The following is an 11,221-nucleotide window of genomic DNA, read 5'->3' as shown; positions in this document are numbered from 1 at the left end:
AATCCGAACCAGTGTGCAAAGTGACTCCACCGGGAATCGAACCCGGAACACCTTGATTACAAGGCGACAGCGTTATTACTACGCCGTCAGGGAGGACTGAGCAATATCATATCGTATCTACTACAATATTTCGAATTTTAATTAACAGAATAGTGGGAAAAGTTATTGTTCATATATTGTTGCTTGAGTTAATGACTGATACTTTACCTTCCGACTGGTTTGGGATAAAGAAACAGTACCCCTCAGATTTGCATAGAAACAATTGGTTTCTTTATGTGAATGCAGCACTAGTAGCTGTCGTAAATTACTTACGGTTCTGTAACTTATCTCTCAAGGAATATCAATCAAATAGTTTAACCAAGCTATTTCATGTTTGGATCCTCGCTACTGATAAGAGGATAGTAAAAGTAATCTGAAACTTGTTGCAAATCAGGAGCGTTGGTTCTGATATTGCGCATTACTTCTGGATCACTGGGAGTTCTTTTACAAGATGGTATCGGCAATGAAGAGCTGGAACAGAACAGTTGCCTCATTGTTTATCTCATCTTCTTTAAGAATTCTGCTGCCAAATTCTAAAATACTCTCTCATGCTAGAAGTTAATCATAACATGACAGAAAATGAATAAACATCTCTCTTGTTTGTTTAAAAAATTAACATTAGTACCAGGGTGGATAAAACTAATGATTTTTAATTAAGAAATCATTTTTGATGGTTTCTTGGATTTAATTCGGATTTTTTTTATTTAAATTGATTTTTTTATTTTCTTAAAAATCGTGCTTAAGATTGTTTGCATGGTTTTTGTCATTGAATTAATCAATTCAATCAACACATAGATATATTTTTTATAGAGAGGCTTTTCTAGTAAACAGCCCTCTAAAATATTTGAACAGATTGATTAAAACAAATAAAAACATTATTTGTAAATATACATTTTACTGTTTCTGATACTGATACATGAACCTACTATGGAAATGTTTGTTGAGTGTGTTAATGAAACTATAATAATTTCAGTAACTTTTCTTCCAGTGAAAATAAAACATTCCGGATGTAATATATCATTGCAACTTCAAATATCTTTCTAAAGTCTTTGTAGCTGAAGTTTGTCAATTTTTAAAATGTTAGTTTGCAAAATATCAGATGCAATATTTATATACAGTTTAATGATAATGACACTATTTACATTATAACATATAATTAGTATTTTGCATATTTTTCTACACAAAATGTATGCTATTTTTGGTTTTACCAATCTCTTACGGATTATTCTTTCTATTTATAGATTTTTCTCTTATCTTGAAAACTTTCTATTAGTTATAATTTTACAATTCCCTAGTGAGATATTCTTTATGCCCATTCTTTTTGTTTCTTTTAACTGGTAAATACATAATATGTTTTCCATTTGCTTCAATGAGTTGTATAAATTATGCTTTTGTACGCCTTGAATTTCTATTGCTATATTTTATCATTACAAACTCCTACCATATTTTCCCTTCAAAGTTTTAACTAGACGACGTAGGAGGAATCCAGAGATTTTGCAAATTGGTTGTCAGGCTTTCCCCTCCTACACACAGCAGAAATTGTGGTGAATGGTTTAATTGAGAAATGGAATTCCATTGCTGTGGCGGCGCCAGACTTTGTAGTGTAAGTGAGACACAGGATAGTTGGAAAGTTAATTGGTTAGGGTCTCCACAATCAATTAATATTTATTTAAATTGGATTTCACTACAGGTTGCATTATATTGTTTAATTAAGTTGTAAGTGGCATCTGTGGATGTCAGTGAAACCGAAAAGAAGATTTTTTTTCTCTTTTGAGTGTGTGGGGAATTTTTTTCTGAACTGACACCTGCTGTAACAACCTCACCTACAGTCATTTGAAGTGAGTTGTAGTCCATACTAGAACAAGAATTTCAAATATACTCTGTCCAGGGAATCTCTGGAGCGAGCGAACAATAACAAGTCGTGGCTCGAGAAGGCTCAACCAATGAACTCGTGAGAGAAAACGGGATTGCGTGAAGGCGGAAAAGCAACAGCAGCTAATAGGCGTTTCCAGGAGCATGTTCTGCTTCACTCCGCTACTCGCTTTCACTCCATCTCTGTCGTTATGCGTGATCTTGCTCCAGAGATCTCCGGGATAGGGTATAGTTAATTTGGGGGTGGGGGAGATTGTGACGAGTTGGGTGGCAGAGGAGGTGGAAATATTTTCTGAGGTAGTTACAGTTAATGTACATCGAAATACCATTCAAAAATTAATATTTTCTCGTGTTCTAGAAGAGCAGTAATGGTGGGAGGGCAGACTAGTTTGCTCTTGGACTTTCTCCCCCCCCCCTCCTTATTAAAGGGGGCAAGATTGAGGTAATCTTAAAATCTAGCTATATATATACACTGTATTGATTGATATCCTCACGAAATACGTAAACCAATACGTAGTGTGCGTGGGAGAGAGTTTGAGTGTGTTGATTGACGCAGGAATGTTTTTTATTCGGGGTGCAAAATTGACTTCAATATATGTGGGTGAATGGAAAGGAGACTAACACACCACTATTATGGTTCAAACTCCTCTCTGATTTTGTAAAATATAAAATCTATGGAATCTTTACGCCATTTTTACTTCGAAGACACAAAAAACAAACGAGATTCTCAGACTATGATTCTCCAGTTCTCCAATTCTGTATGACCTTCAGGTGATCTCAGTAAGCAACTCTTTCTTCGTTTCGAACTTTTATGCCATCTTATGCCGGCGGAATGAGCATTCGTGTTCTACTTTCTTGTATCGTCGCGATTACCCAAAAATGGCAGAAAATCGACGAAAAGTAACCTAATTCAATAAATCGGTCAATGAAATTTCATGTAGAAATGACCTCACTACTAAATTTTGCATTACCGAATTAAAATTTCTCCGCTGACAGGGTATTGCACGTGTCAGTCAAATTTATTGATTGTTTAATGAGTACAATTTCGATTCAGATGCGTCTAAGTAACTAACAAACTCTCTACTCCTCTTAAACCCGAAGGTTTATGCCTGCAGAAACACGAACCTTCCATCTATCTCTATCCTGGGCAAGATCAATCCAATCTTTTCCATCCTTACTGATTTCCTTTAAGTCCATCTCAACATTATCCCTCCATCTTGGTCTTGGGCTTCCTACAGGTGTGTTACCATCAGGTTTCCCAACATGAATCCTGTAAACTCTTCTATTCTCTCCCATTTGTGCCACATGACCTGCCCACCTAATAATATCTGGCCATTGAGGGACTCTGCTTTCATGTTTATACATACTAAGATTATTTATATTTTCCCCTACTTTACCTATTTCTCTATATCTTTCTTTACCCCACTCTCTCACTCTCTATCGTCCATCACTGTCTCCCCAAATTCCCTTTTCTATCTTCCCTCACTCTTCTTCTGTTTATCTCTTTCTGTCTGTTTGTTCTTCCTTCCCTTTCTTTTTGTCGCCTTTGTTTCTGCCTATATTCTCTATCTTTCTTTATTTCCATCTTGCCATTTTTCTTTTTCTATCACTTTTTACTGCTTTCTTTGTATACTCTTCTTTTTGCCTCTCTTTACCCACCTCTCTCTGTATGTAGGGTCTTTGGGTAGTAGGACACTGCCGCACGCAGGATTTTCCTTCTGGTAAAACTGAAATTGTAAATAAAAGTGGATATAACAATCTACGTTCTAGGTACGGGCGGGATACATTATAAAAATTTCGTAATTGCAATTTTTTTAACTTTCGTTTTAAAAGTTGTTCAAAGTCAAAAATGATAAGGGGTGAGTTTACTTTTTCCATGTTGTTTCTTTCCCAGAGTTCATTATTGCTCATCTCAAAATTTTGCTTTCTCAGTGTCCTTTTTCTCTGTAGGAGTTGTAGCCCCATCATCCTTACTACGTACGCTAGTGGATAGAGCCCATCTTAAACCGGTGGTGACGCCCCTTTTGAAATTTGGGCGAATGTTGCCGGCCTTACCTCTGCATAAAACGGCCTCAAATAAATGGGCACCTCAGTAAAACAATAGAGGAGAAGGCGCTAGAGCATGTTGCTGATCACACATCATAAAAAAAATGGCAGAGAATGTGTGGGGCCCTACTTTCACATTCCACTACGTTCCTTCATTTGCACGGTGCAGTGCGTCAACGGGAACTTTATTTTTTTAGCCTTACTGTACATCTTAAGTCCAATGTCAATTGGTACAGTCGCCGGCAATAAAAATGGGACATCTAGATTCTAAAATGCTCGCTTCCAGGTAAGGTGTTATGTGTGTTGCCTATTTCTACGGTAGTAAGTGGATTTTAATAATAATATTTAGGATCTAGGTGTCCCATTTTTATTGTCGGTGACTGTTCAATATACAACGTGTACAATTTACCTCCGTACATCTCGTTCTTTCTTTGCTATATATATATATATATATATATATATATATATATATATATATATATATATATATATATAGTGTGTGTGTGTGTGTGTGTGTGTGTGTGTGTCTCTCTCTCTCTCTTAGAGAGAGAGAGAGAGAGAGAGAGAGAGAGAGAGAGAGCAATCACACACACAAATACAACCACTGATGGCAACACCATCTGTTAATTTTCACCGTTGGAAGCAATTCCCTCGTCTAGTCTCATCTTTTACCTTACCCCCGCCTTGGTTTGCAGTAATACTGGAACTCATTTTGTAGGGTGTCGTTTGTGGCCTCTGTAACGGCTCGTCGGTCGTCGTCTGTTGATTGGAATTGGTGTCCTTTCACCTTCGGAGTCGCAAGGAAGAAAGAGGGAACAAGAAAGTTCGTATTCTGCGACTTCTGCACATGAAAGGCATTTTCTCAGTCATTTATATACTATAGCCCTACATCTCAATGTACATTTTAACCTTACGTATACGCATTATATTATTACTAGTGATATGCATTTTCTCATATCTACTATTTTGTAATTTTTAAAAAAGAATATGAAGTCACAGTTCATGTGTGTGTTTTATTTTTTTTAAATATCAGTTCCTTCTTTTTGAGCCAAAATCTATTGCAGTCGCCCGATTACGTACATTAGGTGATCTTACATTGAAATTATCCACATCATGTCCAATCATAATGCGGTTCTGGGGTCCACCCAGCCTCTAATAAAATAGGGTTCTGGTGACACCACCTCCATAATGGCCGAGATCGCTAATGTGTGGAGCCCTTACCTCCACCCCCACCCCCATGAGACTCCATGGCTTGTTGTAATGTGCAGGAGAATTTTTACCTTCACCTTTGCCTTTACCTTTACATCTTATTGTACTGCAGAGTCCTCATTTGACCTTACCTCGATGAGATTTCTCGTCCACAACTAAAATAACTCAAGACTTAAACAAGCATATTTAAGCAAAACACAAACGCTATTGTCACACCTTTATTGCAACACAACTGTTTTTGTACGTACAGATCAAGCCACGGATACTATTTCTTCTCTTGTAGTTTGAAGATCTTAAACTTTTAGCCATGTCTTCTTGTCAGTTCTTCAGGTAAGGCAATGTCCTTTGTGAAGTTTGCCGACAACTACAAGATTAAAATGAGATTATTACTACGTTATTTATTGATACACTAGTTATGGTCATGGATTGGACTTTCTGGAATTGGAACATGAATGTTGATAATGAGATTTCGTAGAGAAAGATTCCAAGTTACTCGAGATTCACGCCTGGGATTCTTGCGTTAGGCTTCGCATAACCAATAGTGATATGCCCAAGAAGAACTGGAGGAACGTAAACTTCCATGTTTACACAATTTTACTTAAGAATAAAAGAATATGAGACGAGGATATGATGGGAAAATAAAGAACTAACTGCTAAATGGAAGGCGAAAATAAGTGAAAAGAAATTCCTGGTCACATTGAAGTTGGACAATATTTGCCGTTCCAAATACTCTACGGTTAAATCTGCTCATGGGTGTTATTGTTAAGGAGAGAAGGAACAAGAGGAAAAGGAAAAGGACAGACAGACAGAGGAAGACATGAATGCATAGAAATAGACTGGGATAGAAAGGAAGAGAACGAAAAAGTGTGTGTGTGAGAGAGAAAGATAGAGAGAGACAGAGAGAGAGAGACAGAGAGAGAGAGAGAGAGAGAGAAAACGAAGAGAGATAGAGACAAGAAGAAAAGACGAAGAAGATTGAAGTAGAAATGAAAGCGAGCGAGAGAGATAAGCAGGAAGGGAGAAAAGGCAAGCAGGAGAGGAAGACTGCGATAAGCTAGAGACCTGAGTTGAACAGAGGGAAAGAGACACTGGGACATCTTGTTAAAGCATTGGTGAATAGGTTTAAGATACAAGAAAGACAGAAACACGTGTAATATCCCAAGGGTACTTTATTCAGAAAGGTTAACTGGCATACAACATAATTTATAAAATTACTCGTTAATATTCATAAAACATATTTGCAAGAAAAATAACATGGAATATATGGCAATTTTAGGAACTCGTAGTATCATAACGAAAACTGTGAATTAATTGATTGACTTACTTAGCTTCTCTGTCACTTTTCGCTAATCGCGACGATATGATGAAATTGAGGAAGAAACTCTCACAAAGAACACCCTTACCCCGGCCGGGATTCGAACCCGGTATCCCTGGCGTCGTAGCGCGCTGTGATAACCTCTACGAAAATCTGTGAATTAACATTCAACATTTAATTGTTATTTCGTAAAGGAGGTTTGCACTAAACTGGTCTACCAATAGCCTATTAACTTAAACCTACTACATCTTAAATGTCTCAACCCCTGCAAAAGCTTACCTCATATTCAGTGATACATAAAATATTACTTGCTGTTGAAACATTACCTGTACACGAATTACCCATCAGCGTTTTCAATCATTTAAATGTTACATCCCATGAGCTTTCACGGAGAGAATTTATGCTTATGATATTAGAGAGGATATGTTTGCCTTGTTGACCGTTTTGGCGTAATTGTAGAACTTCACATCGTACTAAACGGATCCAAGGGCTCCTTTCAGTGTTACAAGCGGGGTCCGAGGGTGACCCTTTCTAAAGACATCAAAATGTCAACCCCTCTTCCACGTAGTACATTCTGGTAACTGTTGCAGGCCAACGAGTCTCTGGCGTCTGGACCCACAGTCAGCGTAATCCTCTCTGGGGCTGGTATTGTGTAATCCACGTATGTTTGTGATTTTCCTTTCATCCATCTCATCGGATCATCCATTCATACCCATCGTCGGAATTAGCCATAAAATGGCAGAAAACCGATATAAAATAAACTCAATCAATTAGTGTTACAAGCGCATTTGAGCCGGCCCCCGTGGCGGAGTGGTTAGCACATCGCGCTACGACGCCAGGGGTCCCAGGTTCAAATTCCGGCCTAGGCATGGATGTTTGTGAAATGTCCATTCATAAATTTCATCACTCATCCCCATCTTCGCAAATTAGCAAAAAGTGGCACAAAAACCGAACTAAAATAAAGCAAATCAATCAATCAGTGCTAAAATAAATATATGTCACATTTCCTCGGCCGCAGTATTATGACATACAAGAGTGTGGCATAAACTGGAAGCAATAGAAGCCTTTCTGACATAATTTTTGGTTTAGTCTGTGGGCTTTAAATTAAGGGTTTTCGTGATCTAAAATTCGAGCACAAATTTTGTGCTGTAGCCTCATTTAAAGCGTAGGTCCAGCTCCAATCAGCCTCTGAAGATTTATTATAATAAAAATTATTATTATGATTTTACAATTACCTCAAAACTTCAACCAACTACTTACAGGAATCGTCCTTCATGGCGCACATGAGAGCTGTAGGGTTGGCATAAGTCATCCTGTCCGTCCCGCAGATTGGCTCGGAGACAAAGTTCTCTGAACCCAGCTTTAGCATTTCGCATGGATCATCCATCAGTTCGCAGGGCCTACCCAGCCTCTTTATGAAATCTGAAAAGATTAGAGAGGCGAGTGCGAATACTTTCAACCAATACGATAAAGCTTACGATTTAATTTGATATGTTTTAAAGTATGGATCAAACCGGAGACCAGGAAAGACTAAAAATATCGACTTATGAAGAAGACTGTCTCGTTCTCGTTCTCTCCTCGTGTTACAAATGTGTGTCTCCATCTTATCATAAAGAGTTACAAAGCCTGAATTCAATCACAACTAATTAATATTGTTTTTTATGCACATTGAACATTACATATATCTTATCCGCAAATGATACGCAGCAATTTAATTTTGGTTTTGGAGAAAAATCAACAATTTTACATTCAAATTAACTATAGTCTTGAACGATACGAAACTTTTGCACAGCCAGTCTCAGTCTTGATTCGATTTTACACCCTGTCTCGTCACTTCAAGTCTCGAAAGTTTTGAACTTGTCGTCGTTTCAATTTTTAAACAGTGGCCTCGATCAATCTCGACTCGAAGTTTAAGACAAGGTGGAAACTTGCCTCGTGTCAGTACCATCTCTGCACTTACATCGATACCAATCTCCATTCTCCTTGACAGCGCATGCGTACTCTTTCGCCGTGCGGTATGTTTTCCCGTCGGAACCACATATAATCAGTTCTTCTTCCTCGTCCAACCCGAAACCATAACATTCGCTGTCGTCATCGTCATCATCTTCCTCCTCCACAGGTGGATCCTCGCACTTACCAACCCGAGCCACTCGCAAGTCTGGAAAATACAAGAAGGATCTATCTTAGACACTGCATTCAGAAAAATACATTTCATTGTCCATCACATAAAAAATAAGCAAATATGTTGAGACCAGTTTAAGTTTTCTGTTTCCAAGAATAAGTATCTCCATGAACCTTCCCTCTATAATAACTATCCTGGACAATATTTGGCACTCTTAATCCAATATTGACCATCCTTACCAGTTTACATCACTTCTATCTGAAAGTTGCGTCAATTACCATTAGGTCTCCAACAAGTATATTTTAAGATCTTTCCTCTCCTAGTGTACCATGACCTGCTATATTGGATTATTCTAATAATACGAGATGAATAGAGATTATGCATACAGCATTATGTAACCTTCTCCACTCACCTCTTTCTTCATCTATTTTAGCCGACTCCGTGGGGGAGTGGTTAGTCTAGGGTGCTATGATGCCAGGGCTCCAGGATTCGAATCCCGGCTGGGCAAAGATGTTTCTTTGTGAGTGTCTCTTCACCAATTTGATCTTCATCATGCATCATCTTCGCGATTAGCCAAAAGTGGCAGAAAAGCGAAGTAAAAAAAATCAATCTTATACGACCAAATATTTTTCTAAAGATTTTAGTTACAAAAATTCTTAATGTATGCTTCTCCTGTACTATAAGAGACCATGGTCCATATCCACATAAAACTATGGAATTCGTTTTCTTTATTCTATGTTTTTAAAATCTAAAGTTGATATCAGTCTCTTTTATTTTGACTCTGACACTGTAAAAGAGGAACTTTATTTTTACCTCCGAAAAGACTTGGTGTGCTGTAGAATTCTTGTTTTTAGTATGCCTTTTTAGTTTTCATCTATTTACCTCGATAGTAAAGAACTACTACCATACTACTATTGTATACACATTTTCCACTTTTCATAAGATACGTTTATATATAGTGTATATAAGTATATAGTGTTTTTAGACATGCGATCTTATCGATGGGAATTCTTTTCGAGGGCTATACATTTGTCATCAAACACTGGTTTTATAGGGTTACTGTAGAAAATGAACGTTTTTATAAATTATGTATATGTTTCAATTTGAGATACATCTTTTGTTTGTTTATCGAGGATATCTATTTAGGCAATGTATATGGCTGAAGGAGTTCATTAACGCCTCCTATGTGTTTCCTTTATCCAGATAGAAATATTGAAACGGGCAGATTTTTAGTCATGCTTACCGTCTTTCTCGGGTATTGTGAGAGCTGAGCATTCCAGAACAAATGGATTTGGATAGGTAACGTTGTCCGTTCCACATACAGGCAACATGATGTCGTGAGTATGTGCGTAGAAACACACTTCGTTCGGGTCTGACGAGGTTCTGATGTCAAACAGCGTGCACGGGCCGTCGTGTATGATGTTCAGTTCTGCAAAACAAGGCTTGGTCATTACATTCCAGGAGGACGCAGCGTCACGAACAGCAAAGATTTTCCCCACCTTTATATTGCTCAAGGTAGATGCATTTTCGCATTTGTCATAGAGCGCAACCAGAGCTTGGATATACTGAACAACTATTCATACGAATTATTGCTGTATTGTAATACCTTTAGGTTAAGGAATGATTAAAGTCCCAGTAAACATGGGGTTACAAATTAACCATTTGAGAGATAATTGCGAATGTATGGTTACGATTCGACACTGACTTGATTGTTTGCACGTATTGTAGCATGCTTTTCACGTGTGAGGTGCCATTTTATTTATTTATTTATTATTTGAAATAGGGTTACACTTAAGCTTACAGTATTTTTACACAGATTGTCTTACTATATAAACAACTTTTTGCCCTACATGGATTAATTTGTTAAGCTATACAATTCTGCTAAATGTTTATAAATGTATAAAACATGGAAAAATATAAGTGTGTCTATATATTTGAAACACACAAGGAATAACAACACACAAGAAATAGAAATTAAGTATGTATATGTGAAGGAGGCAATGCGATAAATGAGGTAAATGAAGCACGGTGTCAGTATTCATAGATTGACATCTTAATTTGTTGTTTTAGTAACAAATAACAGAATTAAAAGGTTCACCTCGCTAGACATTACTGTTGCTTTTATTACCAAGGACTCTTGCGCTGTACAGTATGTTACATGTGCGGCAGTGTTTTGTTTTAAACAAAGACACCTCGGAGCCCGCAAGGAGACAAGCGTACGATGTGTACAAACAATCTATTCAGTGGCGGGTCGTAACCATACATTTGCAATTATCTCGCAAACGGTTAGTTAACGACCTCACGTTACTGAGACTTTGTTTGCCTTTACTATCGCGTACTGTTCATCGTTTCAGTTTTCCCTATCACTTCTGGTATATACAGGTTGAGTCATAAAAACATAATTATATTAACACTTAGCGAAGATGCATGCGTTTAATATTTGCCAAGCGCAGAAAGATGGTTACATGTATGGTATACACTTTGTTACCAGGTTGTTCACATTCCATTCTGTCATATACATATAGTGTACACGTAAGCTCAAGATCCAGCTACCGAGATCAACAACAACCAATTACCCATTTAAGTTTTAACATAATTATGACACCCTGTATATTAAT

General features: G+C 37.5%; 1 protein-coding gene across 1 annotated transcript in view; it reads right to left on the bottom strand.

Moving 5' to 3' along the window:
- Positions 1-5,383: 5,383 nt before the first annotated feature.
- The window catches only part of LOC145998821 (serine protease inhibitor dipetalogastin-like), a 41,973-nt gene continuing 36,135 nt past the window's right edge, over positions 5,384-11,221 (bottom strand). The window contains exons 7-10 of the mRNA XM_083135472.1: positions 9,847-10,032; positions 8,442-8,639; positions 7,742-7,903; positions 5,384-5,530 (exon numbers count right to left, since the gene is read on the bottom strand). Coding sequence (XP_082991598.1) covers positions 5,493-5,530; positions 7,742-7,903; positions 8,442-8,639; positions 9,847-10,032 — 584 coding nt within the window. The 3' untranslated portion in view covers positions 5,384-5,492. The remainder of the gene's footprint in view (positions 5,531-7,741; positions 7,904-8,441; positions 8,640-9,846; positions 10,033-11,221) is intronic.

The sequence above is a fragment of the Lepisma saccharinum genome, chromosome 14 (assembly GCF_977018435.1).
Source record: "Lepisma saccharinum chromosome 14, izLepSacc3.1, whole genome shotgun sequence".
Lineage (NCBI taxonomy): Eukaryota > Metazoa > Arthropoda > Insecta > Zygentoma > Lepismatidae > Lepisma > Lepisma saccharinum.
The sequence above is the reverse complement of the archived record's forward strand: the minus strand, read 5'-3'. Positions and strand labels throughout refer to the sequence as shown.